The sequence below is a fragment of the Giraffa tippelskirchi genome, chromosome 14, assembly GCF_054371585.1.
Source record: "Giraffa tippelskirchi isolate mGirTip1 chromosome 14, T2T-mGirTip1v1.2.pri, whole genome shotgun sequence".
In the NCBI taxonomy this organism is placed as follows: Eukaryota; Metazoa; Chordata; class Mammalia; order Artiodactyla; family Giraffidae; genus Giraffa; species Giraffa tippelskirchi.
This window is the reverse complement of record NC_137288.1, coordinates 53,005,726-53,033,032: the sequence shown is the minus strand read 5'-3', so window position 1 is coordinate 53,033,032 and position 27,307 is coordinate 53,005,726. Positions and strand designations below refer to the sequence as shown.

Below are 27,307 nucleotides of genomic sequence, written 5' to 3'. Positions count from 1 at the left end.
CTGCAAGAAATATCTGTCCAGCATGGTGTCCGGCCCAAACGCACTCTGGTCCTGCCACACTCTAAAGAGAGTTCTGTCAATGAGTTTCAGGCATGAATGAAGCCTCAAAAGGATGGAGATGGCCCCCTAGAGAAAGGCAGAGGCTTCTCCTGCCCAGAAAGTCACCACTCAGGAGTCCAGCCCAGAGCTCCCCGCCAGGTCAGAGTTCACTGGCCGGTGGCCACTGGGGCTCGTAGGAGGAGCTCAGGATGGGTTTCGATTTCTCCCTGACAAAAGATCTCTCCGAAATCCTAAGTCCACCTGCTCCAATCCAGCAGACCAGCCATGGTTTCTCTGCCCAAGGCCATAAGTGATCAGAGCTGCCCCGCGGGGTGTCAGGACACCAGGCAGACACTACACTGCTCACGTGTCTTTATTTATTGAGCTGAGAATTCACACAGGTAGCATTATACAGCGAATCATTTCCAGGGCTGGATAAAAATGATTGTCACTCACCGCGCTTCACAAAAATTTCTTTTAATGAATAAATAATCTGATGAAATCAAAAATATTTACAATATAAACACACAGGAAGAACTTCAGATCCGTGAACCTGATCGCCGACCTCCGCCTTCCCGAACCAAATGCCTCCCTAGCTTTTCCCTCGGAAACGATACAAATCTGATAGAAACAACAACTCATACAACATCTCTTGGTTCATTATACGTTTATCTGTTAGTCTTGGAAAGCTACATATATTATGCGACATGTTAAAATACAAATATTAACTAAAATAATATATTATCATAATGCCAGGTAGCATTCTCCACAGAACGAAAATGTACACTCAGCTGTGACAATAACAAACTTTCACGGGCCACAAAATAATACCCCAAAGGTACAAATTCCTTCATAAGAATATAATTGTGCTCTTCAATTTACCATCTGTCCACGCTGCTCGAAGGGGCCGGTGCCCAGGAGGACAGGGTTGGACCACTGGGTGCTGTGGGTGTGTTTCGGTCAGGCAGCAGCACTATTGGGAATCGGGCAGTGCAAGCAGTTTTATAAACACTTTTTTTTTCTTGGACTCTTTTTTAAAAAGAGCCATTTAGGCAAAGCAAAATAAGCATATGGAGCTGTCTTCATCTCATCAGCACAAACACCGTGGCACGCGTCCTGGCTGTGCAGGATGGAAGGTTGGTGTGCGGGGCTCTTCATGCCATCAGCCAGTGTTCAAGTACTCTAGGGCTACCTCGTAGCAGAACTTGTACTGATCCTGGAACACAGAAGGACACAACATCAGCGCTGCCATGGCGGGTCCCATTTCTCTGAGAGCAATGATGCTGTGCGTGAATGCGTGCTCGGTCAAGTCCGACTCTTTGTGACCCCATGGACTGTAGCCCGCCAGGCTCCTCTGTCCGTGGGACTGTCCAGGCAAGAATACTGGAGTGGGTTGCCGTTTCCTTCTCCAGGGGATCTTCCAGACCCAGGGATCGAACATGCGTCTCTACTGGCAGGCAGATTCTTTACCGCTGAGTCACCTCAGAAGCCCTGATTAGGGCTTTAATTGGAAGCAATCAACCTGAGGAGGAGGTGAATCAGAAAGGAGCCAGGACGTCACAATCCTGTACCACACACGTATTTCACACAAGGTCGATGAAAGAAATATTCTGAAATCTATGCTTGAGAGACTTCTTGGAAAGTTCCAGACAACTGGAACACATGTGTTTGTCCAGACATGTAAGTGCACCTGTCATATCAACATCCTGAGGACAAATTATGGGAAAGCCAAGAGGTGGATTGGGAAGGAGGCTGGAGATACGCCTTCACAATTTGCTCAATGAGTAAACACGGCTTCACACCTGGCCCGGCTTTACCTCTGATTGTCAGTCAGCAGGACTCCCTCCAGTTTATGAGTGGTTATTAACCACCTTGAGTACCAAGCACCTTGACCTGCCCCCTGACTCTGAGAAGTCCATGGTCCAAAGAGGAGGATGAGACAGGGACCCAAGGGCCCCCAAGAGGCAGAGCTGAGTCGGGCCCACGAATGGTCCCCAATGTGGGTGCAGTGGAGGGGGGAGCAGCAGTTCTCAGGGGAGATGTGAGGGGGTGGCAGGTGATGGGGAGCTGGAGGAGGAGCACGTGGACTGGGGGGAGGTGGATATTAAGTGCCTTGGATTGCCCAGGACAGTCTCGACTGATGCCTGTTATCTTGGCGGAATGGATAGTCGAAGCCTCGTTCACTCTCCAAAGTATCCCAGTCTGAATGATAAAGCCCGTGGGCCTCCTGACTGTGGTCCTCCTGGCAGGTTGCCCAGGTAGAGATGGCAGAACAGGGGCAGGCACTGGGGGCAACATCTGACGCCCCCTGGAGCCACCTCCCAGTTCTTAATGGGGCAGTGAACTCATTTCTCTTGAGCGTGGCTTTCTCAGATCCCGGACCAGCACCTGTGCAAGCCTCCAATTCACATTCTAGGATTTATTATTTTGGGATCTGATACTTCTATTTTCAGAATATTTAAAAGAAATCACTTGAGTTTCAAAATTCTGATGCTGTCAGCTTACAGCTGACACTGGCTGAGGCGAGCTCCAATCATTTGCTGTTTTTGTGAATCGCACAGACAATTCTTTTTTTCTTTTTCGTGGAAACCTACGAGATCAGTTTCTTCTTGCAGAAACGTGATTTTGTACAAAGCTAGCTGTGCAGTTACTTTCAGTGCCAACTATGGACCGTCCTCTTAACAGAGTGCTATGCATGCTCAGTCGCTCAGTTGTGTCCGACTCTCTGCGACCCCATGGACTGTAACCCACCAGGCTCCTCTGTCCATGGGATTCTCCAGGCAAAAATACTGGAGTGGCTTGCCATTTCCTCCTCCAGGGGGTCTTCCCGACCCAGGGATCAAACCTGTGTCTCTTGGATTGGCAGGCAGCTTTTTTACTGCTGATCCTTAACATAGTAAGATGCACTTACAGGGCCACGTGGCTGCTGCCTTGGGTCAAAGGTGAGTGAGGAAGCCAGGAAGGGGTTTTGGGTTCATCCCAAGGGGCAACTGTGGGGGGGTGGTGGTCACTGAAGGTGCCCCATCATAGGCATGACTACAGTTTTTCAAAATGAGTTCTCTCTCTCATCTCATCCCTCCTTTGTAGGCTGCTAGCTCCACAGACTCTATGATGACTGGTTCCGTACAGAGAATGATCAGAAGGACCACAAATTGCTGGTCCCCTCCCCCAGGCACCTCGAAAAACACCTGAAGTCTTCCCACTTGGAACTTGATTACACTTGATCACCAGGTACAGCCCGTCTTTGGCGGTTTCCTCGCTTTTAAACAGTATAATTAAGCCACATGAGCCATCTCTGTTTCAGGGGAGAAAGAGCGTTTATGCTTTGGTCCCAGGATCTCCCAATTTGGGTGACATTAGCTGATGACGTGAGCATCTTTGTGCTGGACGGTAACCAGGGTAAATGGCAACTCCTCTTCAAGACTCCTGCCCCTACCTTCACTTCAGATGCCCCTTGCTCTCACAAAATGGGGAGAAAGTGAAACTTGAAAGGGTACCCCACATGAGGTCACACTGTAAGAGGCCTCAGTGCCGGCGGGTGGCTGTAGGTGGCTCCCCCAAAGGCCGGACAGTGCCTTTGTCTGTGGAACGTGGCCCCACAGTCAGCCTGTCACTTCAAACACCCTATGTCACCTGAGAAGTTTCTAAGAGATGGTGCGCTCACCTGGGGCAGAGCTTCCCTCTCCCTGCCCCTGCACACACACCTGCTTTTGGAAACGAACACCAGCTTCAGTCTCAGCTGGATCCTTGCTGACAAGCAGAAAGATGCTTCTGCCAGACATGCCTGCAAGGAGGGGAAGTGGGTCCATGTGCCAATAACCTCGGGTGGGACCATTTGGATCAGTGTTCCCAGGGGGTTCCACCAGGTGACCAACCTCTGTGCCTATGAGACCCCCGGGGGGCAGCTGTCTCTGATGATAGATGGATGGGTCGTTATGCTCAGTATAGCTTTGAAAGAGTCTGAAGCACTTTTTCCCTTTCCAAGGCCACATGCAGTCTGTGCACCTGGTTCTCTAATCAGACCCACCGGCCTGTGGCCACCGCCTTCCCTGGTGCAGGGAGCAGCTCAGGTCCCTGTTCTCGGGTCCAGTAAAGAGAATAAATGGGAAGTGGGCTTGGCCTGCCCTGCCGCCAGTGTGGCCATACGGCAGGACCAGCCTCTTATCCTTCTGAGCCGTGTTTCTCACCCTGTGGCACATCACATGGGTTCTGTCTACCCCCGTCTTCTGGGGCGTGGCCTGGCTCCTGTATCTGTGAAGCGCCCCAGGTGATCCAATGCGTGGACAGGCCAAGGGCCTTTCTCGACCATCCATGAACTTTCTTAACCTTGGCTGCACACCAGGTCACCTGGGGCGCTTGTCCCATGGCTGCTGAAGCCAGGTCCGTGTCACCTGGATCAGTCTCTGGGGTGGGCCTGGGGCTCAGAATTTTTTAAAGGTCCCATTAAAGAGAAGTCAATTTCATAGAGATAGAGACTAGAACTGTCGTTGTTGGGGGAGGGGCAAGTGGAGTGATGCTGGTAAGGGTACAAATTTTCAGTTATAAGAGCAGTGAATTCTGCAGCTCTACCATACAGCACGGCGACCAGAGTTAATGATGTGGAACTGTACCCTTGAAACTTGCTGACCATGGATCACAAGCGTTCTGACCACACAGAGTCAGCTGCGCTCACTCCGAGAAGCCACAGTCGTGCTGATCACCGTGGTCTAGGGAACCACTCTACAATGCATGAGCATGTCAAGTCAGCACGTTGGCTAGAGCTCTCACCGCCTCCCGGGGACAGTAACTTTCTTGGGTAAGATCTGGCTCCTAAAGGCTGCTTGTCTGTTAACACGGAGACCCGGGAACTTTAAAGCCAAGTGCAGAAGCAAAGGTGAGAGAGGACTGTGTGTTGAAGCAGCTGGTTTCCCAGCAACCATAAGAGATGCAAAGTGGCTCAGCGCGGGGGACCCCATCTGTGTCTGACCAGGTCAGTAGTGCCAGTCTCAGGCTGCACTGTGGCAGTGGGCCCCTCAGGGATCCAGGCCTTTGATGAGGGCTGGGGGCTGGCTGAAGAGGTGGATCACTGAGAAGCTGGGCAGCAAGTGGGGTCAGGAGACAAACCCCGTGGCTCTGCTGCATCAAAATATCTTGTTGTTGTTTAGTAGATCAGTCCTGTCGGACTCTTTTGTAACCCTATGGACGGTAACCTGCCAGGCTCCTCTGTCTATGGGATCTCCCAGGCAAGAGTACTGGAGTGTGTTGCCACTTTCCTCCTCCGGGGGATCTTTCCGACCCAGGATCGAACCTGGGCCTCCTATATTGGCATTGGATCTTTTACCACTGTGTCACTAGGGAAGTTAAAATGATTTTGCCTTTTCCCTGGAGCCTCCAGACCTAAACATTTGAAGAAATAAATCCGTAGGCCCTCTGACTCTCCCTTGAGAGTGCCATGCTTCAAAATGGACGGGGAAGTTTCTAACTCAGACACAATTTGGAAAAATAATCAGAGCCTCAAGGGGACATGGAGATGGGCCCACTTTGACTCCCGCGGAACATTCACCCTGCCCTAATGGGGAGATGGAGGTTATGGCAGCATGTTTTGGGGTCTGAACGGAAGGATGAGCAGACCCAGAGGGGCCTGGCCAGGGTCCCCACGCCCACCTGCCTGCCTCTTGGCGAGCAGCACGGGGTCCGCTCTAGGGCGCCCTGGCTCTCGCTTCCTCCTGCAAAGAGACAGCTAGGAGCGAGCTTCTCAGCTACTGGTATCACATTCTCTACTTAAGAGAGACTCAAGTCTTGGATGGTCTTTTATGCCCAATAAAACTGTACCAGGTTTTATCACCCTGACCTGAATTAGTTCTCTCAGCCAACATACACACACACACACACAAATTAAACAGAAACTGTACTCACAGCAAAAACAAACACGCCAGCGACAAGAGCCCTGATTCAACTCAAGAAGCTTCAAGCCCACTGAAAAGAGCACCGTGACATTTTCCCTCTGGTCACCAGATAAGATCTATTATCCCGCCAGGAGGCACCGTGACAGATTCATCAGACATGTTTCTCAGGAAATTGCAGGACTTTCTTACATTTCTCAGCCACTGAGCTTATCACAAAACTGGTGCGGACCTTCGGGGTTCTGGGAATCTGAGGATCCTGTTTCTCCCTCAGAAACTGCACACGAATAGAGAAACGCCCAGGTTATGATGGAAAAGTGGGCTGCGGTCAGGAGCTGCCTTCATGGAAAAGCACCCCGTCTTGCAGTCTGCACCATGGATCTGGGAAAAGCCTCGCTGCTTCTGCCCAAAAAACTGGTGAGTGAAGGAAGCTCAGCAGAGCCATTCAGGGAAAGGCCTGGAAGAGTCTGTTTCTAACGATGTGCTTAAGTCAGGCTGCAGTAAGAAGGAGACTACACTTTTTAAAAAAGTCAAGGCTACTTTACTCAGATACCAACTAATTGTGGAAGCTACACACCTGTCCCTGAATCAGGGCATTAAATACCAAATGGCATCACAGAATAGTTTCATTTATGCATTTGTTTCCAGCCTCTGCCAATCTGCTTATCTGTCCTAAACTCGGGCCACCTTTACTGTCCTCAGCCCAGAAGATGGAGAATTCCGGGTGGGGGAAGGGGAACTCTAAAATTTAGGTGGGGTCCCGGGGAGTGGTTAGATGGCATCACTAACTCAATGGTCATGAGCCTGAGCAAACTCTGGGAGATAGTGAAGGACAGGGAAGCCTGGCCTGCTGTAGTCAGTCCATGGGGTCACAAAGCATCGGACACGACTTAGTGACTGAACAACAACCTGGGGAGTGAGACAGTCCTCTGACCAGTGAAGTCTGGGCACAGAACCTGGCTGATCCACATGAAATCTGGACTGTGTGAAAGGCACTTAGAAGCACCATGTGTATACATGCTGCTGCTCCCGAAGCCTCCTTGCTTGCACCCAGTGCTTTTTTTACCTGCTTCAGGTGGGCTGCTGGTCACACTGTGCCCTGTAGACACCTGCAGTCTCATGGATGGGCTTTCTCACCTGGGGAGCTTCCAAGACACTGTCATGCATGTCATCACAGGGGATGATCTCAACAAACCAACATCATCCTTGGTTTACACAATTCAGGCTCAGGAGAGTTGAGTGACATGCCCAAGGCGATATCAAGGTTATCTGTCTGAGGTCACTTCACTTGAATGAGCAGAGCTGAGACTAGAGGGCAGGTTTGAGGGGCATCCCCAGGGCAGGATGGGGAAAAAATGGAAACAGTTGCAGATTTTATTTTCTTGGGCTCCAAAATCATTATGGACAGAGACTGCAGCTGTGAAATTAAAAGATGCTTGCTCCTTGGAAGAAAAGCTACAACAAACCTAGACACCATATTAAAAAGCAGAGCTATCATTTTGCTGACAAAGGACCATATAGTCAAAGCTATGGTTTTTTTCAGTAGTCATGTATGGATGTTGAGAGTTGGACCATAAAGAATGCTGAGCACTGAAGAATTGATGCTTTTGAATTGTGGTGCTGAAGAAGACCCTTTAGAGTCCCTTGGACTGTAGGAAGATCAAAGCAGTCAACCCTAAAGGAGATCAACCCTGAATATTCATGGGAAGGACTGATGCTGAAGCTGAAGTTCCAAAACATTGGCCACCTGATGAGAGCCGACTCATTGGAAAAGACCCTGATGCTGAGAAAGATTGAGGGCAGGAGGAGAAGGGGGCAAGAGAGGATGAGATGGTTAGGTAGCATCACCGACTCAATGGATATGCTGCTACTGCTACTGCTGCTAAGTCGCTTCAGTCGTGTCCGACTCTGTGCGACCCCATAGACGGCAGCCCACCAGGCTCCGCCATCCCTGGGATTCTCCAGGCAAGAATACTGGAGTGGGTTGCCATTTCCTTCTCCAGTGCATGAAAGGGAAAAGTGAAAGTGAAGTCTCTCAGTCGTGTCCGACTCTCAGCGCCACCCTGGACTTGTAGCCTACCAGGCTCCTCCGTCCATGGAATTTTCCAGGCAGGAGTACTGGAGTGGGGTGCCATTGCCTTCTCCGATATGAGTCTCAGCAAACTCCGGGAGATAGTGAAGGACAGGGAAGCCTGGTGTGCTGCAGTCCATGGAGTCACAAAGGGTCAGCAATGACTTAGTGACTGAACAACAACTACCCAGGGCAGGGTGGGGAGCAGCGGTGTTGGGGGTACAGCCCTTTAATCGCAGAAGCCAACGTGGTAATTGCTGATGGTTTTGAGAGTCTGCACCTGGCCGAATAGGTGACTGTTAAATTTCCAGGGCAGCACATGCATCTGGAAACTACAACAGCTCACGAAGCACCCGGCACGTCTGTGGGGGAAGCAGATGGCCCTGGATGCTGAGTAGGGTTCGGGTGGGTCCCAGGAGCTGGCCATCATGGGTGGGGACATGTCTGTTTCCTCAGCTTCAGAATGACTCTCTGCTCCTTCTTTAGTCCCATTATTTACAATGTTAAGCCCCGGTTGCAATGCTGCGGGGCCGGGACGCATACTTTCCAAGCTCCTCAGGGGCTCCACCTCTTCTTGCCCTCCCCCACCCCGTCCACTCTCTCCATCTTGGGATTAATCCCCCTGTCTCCTTCAGATCCTTCCTCCACTAACAGAGAAATACAAAAGCCTCACTGAAAAGCTTCCTCCTTTAAACTGTTCTCCTATTCTCGAGTCACAGCAGTCGGCATTTCGACAGTTCCGCACAAAGAGAGATTTCATGAAATTCCCGAAGGAAACCAATCCACTTCGTCCTTTGTTTCTCCACCTCTGTCATCCTCTCCTCAGATACCCGCCGTAATTAAATGCAATCGGCCGAACGTCAAACTCCAATTCCCAGCTTTGATAAATATTAGGTGATTAAGCTATTTATAAAATCTGTAATTTGAAAATCTGGCATTTCATGTGCGATGATTATTTCTTCTCCGTGAAGGCGAGAGTGCTTAGCCATGTGGAAGGTGCTGCTGAGAATGGCAATTAATCAGGATGTGCGCTTTTGAGTTTCAACTATTTCTACATGTCAGATGTGTTGAGAGGAGCCTACTGGTGAAAAGGCAAGAGGAAGGGAGAAGGAGGGAGAAAAACTCTGACGAGCAAAGCGAATGCACCGTAAGCACGAGCCTCTCCCACCAGGGATCAGACTGAGCTAACCAGGAACGCCCTCCGCACCCCAACCCCGAGTGGGATGACGGATGGACAGGGTCCTACCAGTAGGTCCACCATGTTGGGCTTATTGTTTCTCAGCGTCTTCACGGCGTGGAAGACGTCCACCGTCCGCTGGTGCCGGAGCATCTCGCAGACGATGCTGATGGCACAGAAGGTCCCGCTGCGGCCGCCCCCATTCCTGCAGGAAGAGGAGAGGCAGGGGGTGGGTCTGGGTCACCCTCACAGCGCATGGCTCACACCACCTCGTCACACCTGCTGCCCAAGCCCTCCTGGCTGGGATGCTCCACCCGGGCAAGTCCCTCTACCTGATGCAAACAGAGCCCAGAGCACACAGATCACCTGACCAGAGGTGAGGGGAACCTGGCCTGCTCTCCCAGCTCCACCTCTGCCCTCACGAGGTAACCTGATATGGCAGCTTTATGCAAAGGGGCCCGCCCCGGAAAATTTTCAATACACAAACGCCTCATGCAGTGTCTGCAGGAAAACTGAGATGGGTGTGGGTCACGCTCAAAGATGGATTTGGCCTTAGACAATCTGTTAGCATTTCATGCTTTATCTCTAAAATCTAAATGAAACAGGAGGGAAGGGGGCAATGCACAACCTTGGAAAGAATGACATAGCCAGAGGGCACAGCACCAACTGATTAGATTCAAATGGGTGCTAGAAGGCAGAACAGTCAACCTGACTAAACCTTGATCCTCAGTTCAAGCTCATTGCAACACATCCGCAAGCTAAATGACACACCCAGAGATGCCATGGCAGTTCCAAAGTGGACATCAAAGACCAAAAAGTGGGCACTGGCCCAACCCCTGGAAATCCCCGCCCCTTCCCCAAATAGTTGGAATAATCCTCCCACTCACTAGCCTAGGAAATTACCCATCCCATAAAAGGTAATCATAACCATAGTTTGAGATTGCCACACTTGCTCGCTGCTATGGCCCACACTCTGTCTGTGGAGTGTGTTTCTCTCTGAATAAACACACTTCCTACCTACTAAAGTATTCTCACTGAATACTTTCTGTGATGAGACATCAAGAACCTGAATTTCATTAGGTCCTGAAATCAGGTCTATGATCTCAGTCGGAAGACCGTGGGTTTTGGCTGGGTTCCAGTCCCAATTTGAGATAAACGGCTTCATAAGGGCTCTTTCAAAATAAAACTTTGTATTTTGGATTAATTTTAATTGCACAGAATCACTGTAAAAATAGCACAGAGAGTTCTCTGCATGCCCACCTTCCCTGATGTGAAGGTCTTACATAACCGTAGCAGATGGTCAAAACCAGGAAGTTAACTCTGGTATAATGCTATCGACTAAACTACAGACCTTGGTCAAGGTGTCCAGTTTTTCTACAACCGTCCTTTCTTCTGGTCCAGGATTCAGTCCAGAACCCACCTAGCATTTAGGCGTCACATCTCTTCAGTGTTTCCTATGAGCTGCGTCCTCAGTCTTCCCTTGTCTTTCTTGACCTTGACACTTTCAAAGAGGACTGGTCACTTGTTTTGTAGAATATGGAATACAGAATGAGACGTAAAAAACAGCCATGGTCCCCATCCACGATTTGAGAAGTCATTACAAAATACAAATTGTAGAAAGTGCCTTCATTTTGATTCATCTGATGCTTTCTCATCATTGGACATGAGGTTATGCACTTTGGCAAGAAAACCATGGAAAGGCTGTCTTGTTGCTGGTGATACTGACCTTGGTTGCTTATTAAGATGGTGGATGGCCAGCAGATTTTTTCACCATGTAGTTATGATGCTTCTCTTTGTAGTTAATAAGTATCTTGGGAAAAATACACTGGGATTATGTAACTATCTTGTTCTCCTCAAAGTTTCATCGCTGTTATTAGTGTGCATTTATGGATCCTGTCTGCAACAGTGTTCACTATGCTGCTTGTTGTTCAGTCATTAAGTCGTGTCCAACTCTTTTTGACCCCACGAACTGCAGCACGCCAGGCTTCCCTGTCCTTCACCATCTCCCTGAATTTGCTCAAACTCATATTCATTGAGTCAGTGATGTCATCCAATCATCTCATCCTCTCGTCCCCTTCTCCTGCTCTCAATCTTTCTCAGAATCAGGATCTTTTCCAATGAGTCGGCTTTTCGCATCAGATGGCCAAAGTATTGGAGCTTCAGCTTCACCATCAGTCCTTCCAATGAATATTCAAGGTTGATTTCCTTTAGGATTGACTGGTTTGATCTCCTTGCTGTCTAAGGGACTTTCAAGAGTTTTCTCCAGCACCACAGTTTGAAAGCATCAATTCTGCAGCGCTTAGCCTTCTTTATGGTCCAACTCTCATACTCATACATGACTCCTGGAAAGACCACAGCTTTGTCTCTACGGACCTTTGTCAGCAAGGTGACATCTCTGACATCTGCCTAATTGGTTTCCATGTCCCTCTCTCCTTCTACATCCTGCTCTAAAGAGAAAACTCTCAGCCACTGTTTGAAAATTTATTTGCTTATTTATTTCTATTTTATTATTTATGTCACTTTAGACTTATACATATCAATTTCATTTCTTTGAGCTAAAATAGTATCCATATTTATTTTGTTGCTGAAATTGTTCCGGCTTTGGCCATTAGGAGCTCCATCAGGCTGGTTCCTCCAACCCTTTTCAAGCACGTCCTTAGTTTCTAGAACCATGAGATTTTCTAACTGGTCCTGTAACTTCTCCCTTGTACCAGCTCTGGAATCAACCACTTTTCCAAGGAGGTAAAGGACCTTTTTTTTTTTCTTAAATAAACACAATACCATTGTTATTACACCTAAAATAAACACTACAGTTTAATGGAATCAAATTTCTAGGTACTGTCCAAATTTCCCAGGTTTCAGACTTTTTCTTACAGTTGACTTTTTCAAATCCTCATCCAAGCAAAGTCTACACACTGCATTTGGTTGACAAGTCTTGCAAGTTTATTTTAATCTGTGGGTTCTTTTAAGCCCATTTAATCTGTGGGCTCTCTCATTTTTTCCTCTTGGCAATTTATTTGTTGAGGAAATGGGGTCATTTTCCCCACAGACAGCCCCACATTCTGGGTTGTTCTCATTCATTGCATCTCTGAGAGTCATTTAACCTACCAGTCTCTAATCCTATGCTTTCTGTTAATTGGGAGTTAGCTCCGGAGTTTCATAAGAATTCAGGATTTTTTTCTTTCTGGATAAATATAAGTGAACTTTCATTAGGAAGCAGGCATAAGATATCAACTTGTTTAGTAATTTTAAGATTGATCATTGTGTTACAATGCCAACTTGATCATTCCATGTTTAAGTTCCAAATCAGTTTTTTAAATAAAGTATAACATACCTACAATTAAGTCCACAAGTGGTTAAGTATAGGTCCCAGTTAACTTTTGCAAACGTACATACCATGTAACCACCATTTGGATCAAGATACAGACCACGATCAGCCCCCTGGACCCCCTCTCCCCAATATTCCTTCCTCATTAAAAACTACCAACACCTTCAAGATAATCTCTGTTCTCATCATCAGTTTGTCTGTTTTTGAATTTTGTACACATGGAATCATACAGCATATACTCTTTTGAGTCTGGCTTATTTTGTTTAATATTATCTGTGTGAGAAGCACCCATGTTTTATCAGTAGTTTGTCCTCTTACTTTGTGTGTGTTAGTCGCTCAGTTGTGTCCAACTCTTTGGGACCCCCATGGACTGTAGCCCGCCAGGTTCCTCTGTCCATGGAATTCTCTAGGCAAGAAGACTGGAGTGGGTAGCTGTTCCTTTCTCCAGGGGATCTTCTGGACCCAGGGATTGAGCCCAGGTCTCCCGCATTGCAGGCAGTTCTTTACCATCTGAGCCACCAGGGAAGCCTTTTCTTCTTATGTTGCTGAGAATAATTCCATTGAGTGGATATACTACTGTATAATTTCTTTATCTAGGAGCTGACGAATGTTTGGGCTGTTTACAGTTTCCCATATTACAAGTATGTTTGCTACAAGCACATCTCCTATTGCATTTATGAGGCATTCCTGCAGTCACAGAGCTCACAGCAGAAGAGCTCAGAGGATATATTTATATTTAGCTTTGGTAAATGCTGTTAAAGGGCTTCCCAGGTGGCGCTAGTGGTCAAGAATCCATCTGCCAAGGCAGGAGACAAGAGACATGGGTTTAATGCCTGGGTCAGGAAGATCCCCTGGAAGAGGGCATGCAACCCGCTCCAGTATTCTTGCCTGGAGAATCCCATGGACAGAGGAGCTTGGTGGACTACAGTCCACAGGGTTGCAAAGAGCCGGACACGACTGAAGCAACTTAGCATGCATGCACGCACACACATATGCTGTTTAAATGGCTCCAAAATGGTTCTACGTGCTTACTTTGTACCAACAGTGTTTTGGAGTCCAGTTACTCCACAGTCTCCCAACACTTAGAACCAGTTATTTGTTTAAATTTTAGACATTCTAGTGAGAATGCAGGGGCACCCAATTTTGCTGTATTTTAACGCATATTCTCCTGAAAACTAGTGATGCCTTTTCTATGCTTATTGGCTATTTGGATATTCTTTTTGAAAAAATGAAGTTCTTGTCAAGCATTTTGCCCAAGAGTTGGATTATCTGTCTTTTCCTGTTGAATTCAGCAGCTTTATGGCATGCTGGCTATGAATTCTTTGTCAGATGTATGGAGTGGAAACGTCAGTGTTCTGTCTTGTGTTTCCACTCTCCTTGGATGAACGGGAGTGCTCAGCTTTAATGATCCAATTTACCAATGTCTTCCTTTATGGCCGCTGTTCTGTGTCCTGCGTAACTCATCTCTGATTACTCCTTCGGGTGAAGATTTTATGTAGAAGCTCTGTCGTCTTCCTTTTCAGGTCTGCACTGAAGGCAGCATGCACTGGAGATGCTCTCTGGGTAGCGTGAGAAGGGAGACCACTGCCCTGCAATTGGTGTGCTGCTGTGAGACCCTGCTGTGAGTCAGGGGACCCCGAGGTGTGGCTGTTCCTGGATTTTCTCTTCTGCTCTTTAGTCTCTTTTCTCTCTCTGCATTGACACCTTACTGTTTCTCCTCCATTGGCTTTTCACCTAACGCTTTCAGCAGCTGTCGATGACCACTGTCTACATCCATTACTTTCACCAAGGGTTGAAAAAGCATGAGACCTTAATTCTATCCATTTCGACTAGTTTTATTAGTTGGAAGATGTGTATAAAGAAAAAGAATTCCCTGCTTGCTTTCTGTGAACAGCCCTGAAGGGCGTCCCTGGGATGGATGCTCTGCCCATGGCCAGTAGGTGGCACTGCGCCATACCGAATAGGAAGAAGTTCTCACCTCGGGTGGACAGCAGGTTGCCTGTGGGTCAAAACAACGTCTCCTGCCTGGACTGCTGCTGCTGCTGCTAAGTCGCTTCAGTCGTGTCTGACTCTGTGCGACCCCACAGACGGCAGCCCACCAGGCTCCCTCATCCCTGGGATTCTCCAGGCAAGAACACTGGAGTGGGTTGCCATTTCCTTCTCCAACGCATGAAAGTGAAAAGTGAAAGTGAAGTTGCTCAGTCGTGTCCAACTCTTAGCAACCCCATGGACTGCAGCCCACCAGGCTCCTCTGTCCATGGGATTCTCCAGGCAAAAGTACTGCAGTGGGGTGCCATTGCCTTCTCCGTTAGGATACCAATTTAACCTAACTCTGTTCCTACAACTAAAACACCTTAGATTAAGATTTTAAAATCTTGACAACAGTCAGCATTGTCCTCAGCCTGGGTCTCACGCTCACCCCTTGCCCCATGATACGGAGAGAGTAAATGGCAGCCTCATGGCAACAGCTGGGACTTCAGAGTTGGGAGGAGGATGGTTCCCAGGGAAAAGTCCAGGTTCTCTCAGCAGAAGGGGCTGGGGGCTCGGCTGGCAGGAGGGCAGAAGAAGCAGGTGCCCGCAGAGTCCACTGGGTGAGAGAACGGCCGCTGTCTTAGGTATCACGTGGGCAGGGGGTGGAACTGTTCAGTCTGGGGTCACAGCGGTGCCTTGGAGAGTGTGTCTACACGGTGGTCTATGAGGTGCAGTGACTTAACGGGTCTTTGCATCTTCCCTCCAAGGCCCTCCTGGGGCCTCAGATCTCCCACTACTGGGATGTAGCACCCCCCTCTTTTTTCTGTTATGATTTAAAAACTTTTTTTTATTGTGGTAAAAGTCACGACTATTTTAACCATATTTAACTGTGCAGTTCTGTGGCACTAAGTACATTCACATTGTTGTACAACTCTCACCATCATCCATAGCCTGAAAACTTTCACCTTCCTCAACTGAAACTCTGTCCCCATTAAACGCTAGCTCCCCATTCTCTTCCACCCTTGACCCCTGGAACCTACCAATGGACTAACACTTTCTGACTCTATGAATCTGACTATTCTAGGTACCTCGTATAAGTGGAATCAAACAGTATTTGTCTGCACCTACTGTATACCAGAATGCATTTTTAAGGTGAACTTCATACATGTGGGATGCAGCCATTTGGGTCCCAGGGCTGGCCCTGGTCAGGAAGCTTCTAGGAAGCATGATATTCCTAGTTTCAGAGGCTGGCAGGCTCCTGATGCAGAAATCGGTAAAAGCAAACTGTTTTTGCATCCCCAAGAAAACCTAACCAACCGAATACAAGCTCTCACTAAAATGTCGATTATCCTCGCCGGGGCTGTATCACCTCACACAGGTGACCCTCTGACCTTATTCTGATCAGAAGCTAAGTCTGGAAGTGGAGGAATAAAAACTAGGATGGGAGCAGCTCATCGATCCTTCTGGATGTTTTCTCGGTGGAGATGATTTTAGTGAACTGGGTCCCTGGGAAGGAAGGGGAAGGTGGAGGGGAGGGGGGACTTCTGATGAAGGGCCAGTGTTGGTTGCTTCATAAGACTGTTTCTGAGGGGACAGCAGTTTCCTGCCACAATCAGTGCTGAGAGGTGGCAGAGCCCTGGGTTCCCAGATCCGGGGTCGGGGGCATCTTGTGAGATATGGCAGCGAGCAGAGAGTAACGAGCCCTCAGCCATGCTGGTTGCTGTAACCAGGGTCAGTGTGCTCGGAGCAGAGCTTTGTCTTCTCTTCAATTTGGGAGAGAGCGCCCTGTGAGCTTGTTAACAACGCTTCACTGAAAAGAGAAGGAAGCTTATACTCAGTGTCCACAGACTCTCTCCCCATCTCCCCAGACTGCGAGGCTTTCTAATCGCCGCCCATTAAGCCACCTCCAGCTGGCTGATTAGCTCGTATCCTTGCCCATGAGAAGATGCAGGTGAAAGTGCTTTGAAAAGCATGCCGAATCGAGCCACGGCTCGCAACCTCAGCCTTACGCTGAAATAATCCGGGAGTTAAAAAAGCACTGCTGCCCGGTCTTCCCACCCCGAGAAATTTGGATTTAATTGTTTTGCTGTGGCCTGGGCATCGCTTTTTTTTTTTTTTTTTAAAGGTCCCCAGATGTGCAGCCAAGGTTGGGAACCATTATTCTGCAGCCAAGGATCTCCCATTTTAGCACTTGTTAAAATTGCTGGTCTGGAGACCAGTCTGCAGACACTGGCCGTAACCAAATCTTCCCAATATATATCTATCCCCAGGCAACAAAACAAAAGAAAACTCTCTTAAAACCACAAAGAAGAAGGAAACAGTTCCTCTGAAACCTCTGTCATGAAATCCAACAGAATCACCAATGAGTGTGCTGGTAAACCAGCTCTGCCATAACGGGGAGGGCCCCCTGGCTGCGGCATTTGCTGACTTCCGTGACATAAACACGGCTGCCACCAAGGATTTCAGGTTACCAACAGTTTCACAATCAGCTCAGAAAATTCTCTGAAGCTTAACAACGTGCTCTCAAGAGTTGGAAGGAGCTCACTGAACCCACCCAGGTAATTTTTTGGGGAGGCGGCGGCTCCCAGTCACAAGGTTGGGGCTCAATTTATAGTAGCAACATCCCCTCCAAAGGCAAAATGTGCACGTGCCTGTTTTCTGCAAAGTAAACTGAACATTTCACGAATGGACTGATGAGCTGTCGCCCAGATCTGCTTATTTCTCTGTTTATAGTGAACAAGGGGCAGTGAGCCAAGGCGTTAGGGCTGGGTGTCAGTCCGGTGGATCTGCGTACTCACAGGCAGTGCACGACTGTGCGCCCCTCCCCGCCGTTGTACTCCTCCTGCCACTTGTCCACCTGGCGGATGAGCTTCAGGAAGGAGCGCTTGGACACCGGCGTGTCCCTGTACATCGGCCAGCCCAGGAACTGGAACTGCTGCACCATCCGGTACCCGTCCTGGGGCTGCAGAGGGCCGGGCGATTGGAGGGGAGTGGAGAGAAAAAAAGCAGGCGTTACTCTCAGGGTCAAGCTCCAGCGCGCTGACCCCACCTCCTGACGCCAGTGGGCCCGAGGGAAGGAGGGCCTGCCTGTAATTAACGAATGGACCGTCTATGGCCCGAGGAGTTAGGAGTCTGAATCGCGAGCTGATATAAAACACCAGGTGTTTCTAACGGGAGGCCAGGCAGAAGCGAAGTGGAATGCTCACAGCTTTGCAAACGCTGCGTGAAAAAGAGCACACGACCTGAGCACTGACCACACTGGGCTGAGAGTGGTAAACAGGCTTGACTTTAATTACCGGTAAACTAAAGGTAAAGAATAAATTGTGATTTGGCAATGTCTGTGAGTTCAGAGTGTTACAGATGACACCCTGTGTCCTGGGAGTATAATATGGTTCTGTTCATTGGCATGACTCTTGCTAAGATATCAACAGTTAATCTTTCATCATACTTAAATAGAATTATGTGTGTGTGCTCAGTTGCTCAATCGTATCCAACTATGCAACCCCATGGACTAAAGCCCTCCCGGCTCCTCTGTCCATGGGATTCTCCAGGCAAGAATACTGGAGTGGGTTGCCATGCCCTCCTCCAGGGGATCTTCCTGATCCAGGGATTGAACAGAACCTGTGTGTGTGTCTCCTGAGTCTCCTGCATTGGCAGGAGGATTTAAATAGAATTTCAGGAGTCAAGAAATAACCAGGCCATGTGATTTTAGTCCGAATCTCTTGGGCTAAATCTTCTGTGGCTGCAGGTAGCATCCGACAGAGGGGATCACTCTTGCTTCCTTCCCGGCTGTACCCCCACCAAACCCCACAGCTCTTGGCCTCCCTTCCTCCCAGACTCTTGCTGATGCAGGCCCCAGGCTCAGCCCTTGGGTCCCTTTCTCGTCTCCATTTCTCTCTTGAAGGTTTCATTCAGTCTCATGGCTTTAACTATTCCAGTGAGTCCTCAATCTGAGTCTCCAGACCTTGCTCCTGAATTTCACCCTCACAGATTCCAAGGGCTCCACGATATTCTAATGCAGGCATCAGACAGTCACTTCAAACCTAGCATGTACCCAGCTGAACTGCCTTCTGTCCGTGTGTGCTCCGACCCCTAACAATCCTGTTACCCGCACAGCTTTTCCTAATCTGGTTAATGTCTGTTCCATCCAGTTCTCAGGACCAGCATGCTGAGAGCTGCCCCTGAGCCCCTGGGATCCAACGGACCAGCCCATCCCACTGGCTCTGAGGTCAGAATGTATCCAAGTCCCTCCCCCTCCCCCTCCCACTGCCGCTCTGTCCACCCTTGTCCTTGCGCACCTGGATTATCACAACAGCCTCCTGACCCGCTCTCTCACCGTCTGTCCTCCGCACAGACGCCAGAGCGTGCCTTCTAAAAGCTCGATTATAGCATAAGACTCTTCCACTCGGGACCCTGTGGCGGCACCTCCGTGCCTTCAGAGCAGAAGCCCTGATCATGGTGGTGGCCTGCAGGGCCCTACGTGACCTCTGCTCCCTGAACCCCAACCTTGGCCCCAGCAGCTACTCCCTGAACCCCAACCTTGGCCCCAGCAGCTACTCCCACCTTTGCCTCTTGGGCTGCGGACATATCAGCTGCCTTGCTGTTACGGGACTCACCAGACAATCCCCCCACCTCAGGGCCTTTGTACTGACTGTCATTTCTGCCCCAAAGCCTCCTGCATGAGAGCACATGGCTGCCCCTCATCCCCACTGGGCTTCATTCATACGGCCCCTCTGCTCACACTCTGGTCCAGGCCTGGCACCTTCTGCTTTCCCATTTTTCTCCTACAGCACACAGCACTTTCTGGCAAATCTAACAGGCAATCTATGTGTCCATCCTCTCCTGGAGACGTTCCCTTTAGAACGTAAGCTCCACAGGGGCAGGGAACTTTGTTTTGGTCACAGACTCCTAGAAGCGCCTTCAGGCTCCCAGAACACTGACTGACCCAGACCATCTACCCAGTCAATTGATGAGAAAATAAGGAAACTGCAACACCAGCCATGGTGGTTGTGGATCTTACTCGTGCTGCATTGTAGATTCGGAATATCCTACTGATGATGTCTTCTTCCAGGTCAGCAGAAACAAACTCCACCTGGATGGGGCCATGTCGGTGGACTCCGTTCTCTGGCCAGTACTGTGGACACAACTGGATTCAAAACACAGAAATGCGAGGTTAATGATCAGAGTACATTTACTACTCACGTCTGGATAAGGTCATTACCAGCATCAGGCCCCAACGCCCCTCATTCACTTCATTTCCTTTCCTTTCTCTTTTCCTTCCCCCAAGTCGACCTGTTGACTTTCTTGTTGGCTCAGCCCTTAATTCCCCCTGTCCATCTAGTACTTTTTTCTCTATTTTCTGCGAAAGTATCGCTAAGCCACGAGGAATTCTGCCTCCAAAGGAGGTCACGTGGGCACTACTGAATACCATCGCTGTAAGATCTCTTTTGCCGATGAAAGGCACTCTTCTCCAGCCCTGGGGAGATGCCCTGAGCTGCTGTTACAAGAGCAAAGACATTTAAGATGACCCACTTGACACCCAAATCTCCAACCTTCCATCTAAGCTCACCTAGTGGTATGTAATCACTTTGAGAACAGGGCTGTTTTGTGACAAAATACTGATAACAGTGTTGGGTTGCATTTTCTCACGCTCTGGTCCAAACCCTCCCAGCTCAGACCTTGGAAACATGGTGGAATAAGAGTAACTGCTTTGGGTTTCAATTAAAAACTCAATTTCCTAGCGTCTCACACTCCAGGTATTGATGACACTGGGGAACCAGGACTTCTGCTGAAATGTGGAGCAGGTGACGAGTGTGGCGGGCAAGGTGCCAAGCACAATGGCAGATGAGGGAGGGATCTTGCTTACCACTACCCTTGTAGCAACACTGAACTTGGAGACAGGTGAGAAAAACCCCTGTCTGTTAACACGAATCTTTTCTAAAGCTCTGCAGGCATGCACGCATGCATGCTCAGTTGTTCAGCTGTGTCTGACTCTTTGAAACCCCATGGATGTAGCCTGACAGGCTCTGTTGCGTGGGTTGCCCTGCCCTCCTTCAGGGAATCTTCCCAACCCAGGGCTCGAACCCGCATCTCTTACATCTCTTGCACTGGCAGGCAGGTTCTTCACCACTGAGCCACCTGGGAAGCCTTCTAAAGCTCTGAGACCCTACTTAAAGTCTGAGATGAAGCTTCTTTGGGGACTTGGTATGCAGTGATGTTTTGGGAGCAGCATTTAACTCTTTTTTTCCAATTTACTGGAGGGACAAATGGCTGGGGGGCAGGGCAAGAGGAAAACACTTTATTACTTTACAATCTACTTCTTCTGAGCCAAGAGCAGATGAAAACATCTCATTTTAAGCAGAATGATGTACAATGAAGGTGAGAACCTACTGCCTGAAATTCCTTTTTCTGATGACTTTTCTTTTCCAAAGGATCTAAAATCTCATCATGGAAGGTTACAAAGGTTGATTTATATCCAAGATTGCAAAATGGTTTACAGTAGATCAAACGAAGCCATCTCCCTCTATTATAGAAGCTAAAGGTTTGAATTTCATGACCAAGAAGGAAAGTAGGATAACCAAGAGTCCATTTTACATGAGCTGAGTCTTATAGTATTTTAGAAATTATATTTATTTATTTGAAAATAAGGCTTCTGGACTTCCCAGGTGGCTCAGTAGTAAAGAGTCCACCTGCCAATGTAGGAGATACAGATTTGATACCTGGGTCAGGAAGATGCCACATACTGTGGAGCAACTAAGCCCCCCATGCCATAACTATTGAGCCTATGCTCTAGAGCCTGGGACCTGAAACTACTGAAGCCCATGCACCCTAGAGCCTGTGCTCAGCAACTAGAGAAGCCCGTGTACTGCAACTAACGATTAGCCCCAGCTCATGGCAACTAGAGAACGTCCGAGCAGCAATGAAGACCCAGCACAGTTAAAAATAACTAACTATATAAAGGGCTTTCCTGGTGGCTCAGTTGGTAAAGAATCTGCCTGCAGTGTGGGAGACCTGCGTTCGATCCCTGAGTGGGAAAGATCCCCTGGAGGAAGGCATGGCAACCCACTCCAGTATTCTTGTCTGGATAATCCCTATGGACAGAGGAGCCTGGTGGGCTACAGTCCATGGGGTTGCAAAGAGTTGGACACAACTGAGCGACTAAGCACACAACTATATAATAAATAAAAACTTAAAACATATTGCTTCCACAAAATTTTTCCTTCCTCACCAGAGCTTCTTGGTGACAAGTTATAAAACTGCCTTGTCAAAAGACAGCTTGCTGAAGTTTATTTTCTCTTTGACCCCCAGGGTACCCATGTTAAAATTAACGGCATATGATGGGAAGTTAAGTTGGGAAGAGAAGCCCTAACGTGCACATCTGAACTGTTCTGCCCGTTTTCTCCTGACGGAGCCAGCCTTGCTTTCTGTTTGTCCTCCCAATTCAGCCCTCAATCTAAAGCTTGTCACTTTCACCAGAGAAACACAAATGGCCCGGCCAGTGCGGGCTCCTGGATTATGGCATTCTGCATCCCGCCCAAGGAAACCGTGCGGAAAATGGCTTAAATAGTGCATAACACGTCCATGAACTGGGCCTATAAATACTTAAAGCAGCTGAGTGCTATTCTTGTGCGATTGCAGAGACTTTCGGTTCAAATGCTCCGTTTAGTGCTCTCTAAAAGGCCGAATCCCCAGAGCATCCTTTCTCCAAACCAGCACCAGCTCCATCTGCTGAGTGGGGTGGGGACCTTGGTCTCTCCCACCGGGGCAACCAAGGCTTGGTATAAGCCCAGACAATTGTGGGTTAGAACGTGACTTTAGAATTCAAGTGTTAGTTGCTCAGTCACGTCCGATGTTTTGAGACCCCATGGACTGTAGCCTGCCAGGCTCCTCTGTCCATGGGATTCTCCAGGCAAGGATACAGGAGTGGGTAGCCAGTCCCTCTTCCAGGGGATCTTCCCGACCCAGGGATCGAACCCAGGTCTCCTGCATTGCAGGCAGATTCTTTACTGTCTGAGTTCACGACTGAGTGACTAACATGCTTTAGAATTCAACAGTGTCGTCCAGAAAGAATGTGTGTAAACCACTGATGTCTGGTTCACTCATATGGAAAAAAAACAGTCTATCACTGCATTTCAGTATTCACATTAGGGGAAAAACAATGATTCTGAAGAGGGAACACTTGCTTATCCTCTGTCTGTGACTAAGGAACCTTGAACAAGTGGAGCTGAACGCACGGCATTGTGAGTTAGAAAACCAGAACCCTCGGTCCTATTTCCCATTGTGTTGTTGAGGTTCCCCAGCTGTGGTGTCTGCTTGTTTTTATAAATGGTTGCCACCCATCCTTCGGAGAGGACAGGATCACCACGGAAGACTTCTGAAATATTTAAGCTTCTTAAGTAAAAAGGACTAAATGAGGACAAGCACGATCATTATTATTTCATTAACTAGCTTTTGGGCTACAGCCTTAACAAGACTATGCATTGCTTCAAATGTAATGAAAAACATTATAGGACTGGAGTGAAGGTACATGGGATTTTTGGCAGATTGATGACAATAAAGTGGATTTTAGGAAGGAAAATGTTTGTCCACTTTGGCTGCTGCAATATTTCAGACTTTCATTTCTTTTCTTTTTTTTTTTTTAATTTATCTCTATGAGACAGAAAATTAATTCCGTTCCAGAACAAGTTTATCCTTATAACATACCAAGCTCAAACTTCCCGCAAGGGCCTCTGTCACAGCAGGTCAGCCTGTGACTAGAAGAGCTGGGCCCTAAAGCATAAATCCAGCTCCCAGGGCCCCCGGGCTCACTCTGGCCTGACAAGTCCTTTAAGGAAAATCCTTCTAACCCCATTGCTAATACTGAGTCACCATTGCCCAATTCTATCTCTCTATGTATAAGAAGAGGAGCTTTGAACAAGCCACATTCATCATTCTGAGTTTTCCTTATCTTCCAGTCTTGGTTTCATTTCTCTTTAATATATCTTTACCAAAGAGTTGACAAAAGTAATTGCTATCCCTTAGAATGGCATCCTGGTCTCCACTCTTTTCACCCTGCTAGGCCGACTGCCACCTGTGGGCTCCAGGTGGGCCATGCCAGGAGGCTCAGAGACACTCCCAGCCTGGATCTGGGGTTGTGTCAGAGGTTGACGGCCTTTGTCATCATCTCTGGTCGGCTTGCTCTATGCCCTTCAGCCCCCGGTCAGTCCTGACTGCCTGTTACCCGGCATCTCTCTCTGGTCAGCATTTCCATCCTTTGAGAACAGCCCAGATTATGACCCTCTGTCCCCGGCACTCACACCGTCTCTGCGTTCAGTCCATCTTTTTGGTCTCAGACTATTTTCTGCCGCCATCCCTAATTACATCTGGTTTTTTGTTATTTTTTGTAAATTTGTGTGTGTGTGTGTGTGTGTGTGTGCGGACTATTTTTAAACTCTTAGTTTTTTACAATATTGCTTCTGTTTTATATATATATTTTTTTTCACCATGAGTCATGCGGGATCTTAGCTCCCCGACCAGGGATCGAACCCACAGCCCCTGCATTGGAAGGTGCAGTCTTAACCACTGGACTGCCAGGGAAGTCCCCCGTCTGGTTTGTGACACAGGCATCTTTGGCTTCCTGTCCTTGCCTGGGGTTTGTAACCTGCTGCCAGGGAACTGCATTCTGGATGTGCAAACAGACTGGACCCTGGGCCGGGCTCTGGCAGCCGTGGTCCACGCATCTCACCTGGGCGGGGTCCACATCGTTTAGCATCACCACAGACGTGCAGTGATAATCCAGGACGAGCCTCCAGAAGTCTTTCACTGTGTTTGGCAGAGGATGCTGGGTGACTATGAAAGCCGAAGGCTGTTTATAGCTCTGCAGACACAAACAAGAGAGATCCAAATGGACCCGGGAGAACGTGACAGGAGGGAGCTAAGTTATTTTGTACACAAGGGAGCCCATGACACAAAACACTGAACATATTTAACAACTGTTGAATGCTATCACCATGGTCCATGCCAAAACAGGCCAAATATAGACTCATCTGCAGAAAAATAATGCCAAAGTCACCTCACTTTGATACTAAGAAAACTTAATAAGTATCTCCTACAATTTTTTTTTGGTATTTCTGGTAGAAAGACAATGTTGACTCTACACATAACTAATTTAATGGAGAAAAATTTAACTTTACTTTAAAATATGCATGATTAAGATAGTTCCGTTTCTCCTAAAATCTGTGCGCTTATTGTTAAATGTGTGAGATGGTGTTACTTATTCCTGCCATCCAAGGACACACACGCTTTTGACAGCTCTGCAGAGCTCAGACAAGCTTAAATACCTTTTTACCGATATATCACACCAATAGAATTAAAATTTCCGTATTAGCACTGAAAATCCCCATTCACTTTTCCCATCAATTGAACAGCAAATGCTCATTCAGTTAGAAGTAAATAGACTGACAGGAGGTAATGGGTTGTGTACTATCTGTGCTGACAGGCAATTTCTCCCCCATGTTAATTACTGCCTAAATTAGGAGGAATGGGAACTAAAATAATGCTGCAAACCATATTATCCCACTTCACTGCCTTCCTGACTTAATAGCTGTCTCGTGCTCTCCGGCCAGCAGGTTAAAAAATTGAAGAGCTCAGAGCACCGCCGACACACCCTTCATTTGTCAGTCCTCCTGGACCGGGGTCTCCCTGAGACCAAGAACGTCGGTCCCGACACAGAAACAGATACGGAGGCGGAAGTGCACTTCGCTGCACAGTTTACGCCTTTAAAGGAAACCAGGACCCAGGCGCCGCCCCTGGAGGAACATCCCTCCGTGTCCTGCCCAGGGAGGGGGTGCGGGGGTGGGGGTGGGGGTGGGGGTGGGGGTGGGGGTGGGGGTGGGGGTGGGGCTCACGTCCATGAGGGCGGCATTGATGTAGTTGCTGCTCTCGCCGTCGATGGTGATGAGGAAGGGCAGGCAGCGGTCGGGTGGCAGGATGTCCATGCAGCGGTTCTTCTCGTGGTTACGCGGTAGGAGCGCGATGCTGCAGTCTTCCACGCGCAGGGTCGGCGTTACCATGTTCAGGGTCTGGAGGCAGAGGAGGCACGCTCGGGAGGAGAACCCCCTCTCCTGTGCAGACCTCAGGGGACCCCCTGTGTCCTGCAGCTGACGGCCCCACTCCCCACTCCCTGGACCCCACTTACACAATGAAATTTTTATTTCTCTTTAGTCTTCAGGACTCTGTGCACAGGCAGAGCCCATCAGACACAAGGACCGCTGTGCCTATGCCAGATCAGGTGCCAACAAGTCCAGCTAGGACTGGGCACCGGGGCATTTGGAGGGAGAGGTTGGCAGGGGTCAGGCTGGAGTTAGGTGTGGAGTCAGGTGCATTCAGACCCAAGGCAAACATGAGAAATGGCACAGAGCACTTGGGTGGTGCTAGTGGTAAAGAACCTGCTTGTCAACGCGGGAGACTTAAGAGATGCGAGTTTGATCCCTGGGTGGGGAAGATCCCCTGGAGGAGGACAGGGCAACCCACTCCAATCTTCTTGCCTGGAGAATCCCATAGACAGAGGAGCCTGGTGGGCTACAGTCCACAGGGTCGATAAGGAAGAGTCGGACACGACTGAACGACTTAGCATGCATGCACTCTTGCCGGCAAGCACTCTGAATGTGCCTGGCTTGGTCTAGCCGTTGGGGTTACACTGTGGGTCGGTCTGGCATCTGCTCCCTGAGCAGAGGTGGGGTAGGACCTGGCTCTGCCAGACCAATGGTCTTGACACGGGGACGCTAACTACATCAGCACACAGTCTGGCTGTCAGGACGGTGTGTGTGTGGGGGGGGGGCGGGGCTTAGGCATCCAGTGGAAAGCGGCCAGGGATGCCACTAAACACCCGACAGGACAGCCCCTCAGCCACGGACAACTGAGCCCCCAGCGTCAACAGTCCTGAGGCTGAGAAGCCCTGTGTGGGTTCAAGGGTTCTGGAGCCTACTCTGAGGTTCTTCTTAGGAGCAAGGTCACAGCCTTGTCCCTTTAGCAGGACCTACCCGGAATTCCTCCTTGATCTGGCTCGAATTGGTCTGTGGGTCCAGCTTGTTCATGTCATAGTAGAGAGACCTGACCTGGGAAGCGGGCACCGAGGTGTCCCCACAGAGACAGGCTTCCAGAATGGCATCGTGGATGAATACGTACTGCTCCTGGGGAAGCAGAGAAACCAAGGTAACTTCCAGGAACCAGAGGAGGAGGGGAGGCAGCCCCTCTCGGACCAGAGAACAATGGTTCACCCGTCACAGAGCACGCCTTCCTTCCAGAGAGAAGGCCGGGGAGGGGACCTGGCTGCTCGGAGGGGGCTGTCCCAGGGCCAGTAATCCTGTCCCCCTCCAACGGGAGGGCAAGGCATTAGTGGCTGGCCATGTGCAGAGGAGAGTGGGAGGAGAGGTAAACAGGGGCTCAGTGCAGAAGGCTTGAACACACTGGTGGACACCACCAGAAACTGGGGCTTCCCAGGTGGTGCTAGTGGTAAAGAAACCGCCTGTCAATGCAGGAGACGTAAGAGATGTGGGTTCGATCCCTGGGTCAGGGAGGTCCCCTGGAAAAGGGAATGGCCACCGTCTTCAGTATTCTTGCCTGGAGAATCCCATGGACAGAGGAGCTTGGTGGGCTACAGTTCATGGGGTTGCACAAAGTTGGACATGACTGAAGCGACTTAACATGCACGCACATTAGTAAAAACATTAATTTCCTAGGAGCAGGATGGAATAGTTTTTCTCAAACACTTAAGTTCCTGATACACCTTGAATTCTAACTTAGAGAAGTTCCAGAGTGCTTCCAGAAAGTGGGCAAATTCCCACGATGCCAGGCCACTC

General features: G+C 49.0%; 1 protein-coding gene across 11 annotated transcripts in view; it reads right to left on the bottom strand.

Annotated features, from left to right (window-relative positions):
- Positions 1–396: 396 nt before the first annotated feature.
- PTPRM (protein tyrosine phosphatase receptor type M) overlaps positions 397–27,307 on the bottom strand; it is a 649,319-nt gene continuing 622,408 nt past the window's right edge. For all 11 annotated transcript variants that reach the window (XM_081561596.1, XM_081561601.1, XM_081561595.1 and 8 more), the window contains 7 exons: positions 26,489–26,638; positions 25,355–25,528; positions 24,193–24,324; positions 19,489–19,614; positions 17,267–17,430; positions 9,239–9,374; positions 397–1,255 (listed from right to left, as the gene is read on the bottom strand). In XM_081561596.1, coding sequence (XP_081417722.1) covers positions 1,202–1,255; positions 9,239–9,374; positions 17,267–17,430; positions 19,489–19,614; positions 24,193–24,324; positions 25,355–25,528; positions 26,489–26,638 — 936 coding nt within the window. In that variant the 3' untranslated portion in view covers positions 397–1,201. The remainder of the gene's footprint in view (positions 1,256–9,238; positions 9,375–17,266; positions 17,431–19,488; positions 19,615–24,192; positions 24,325–25,354; positions 25,529–26,488; positions 26,639–27,307) is intronic.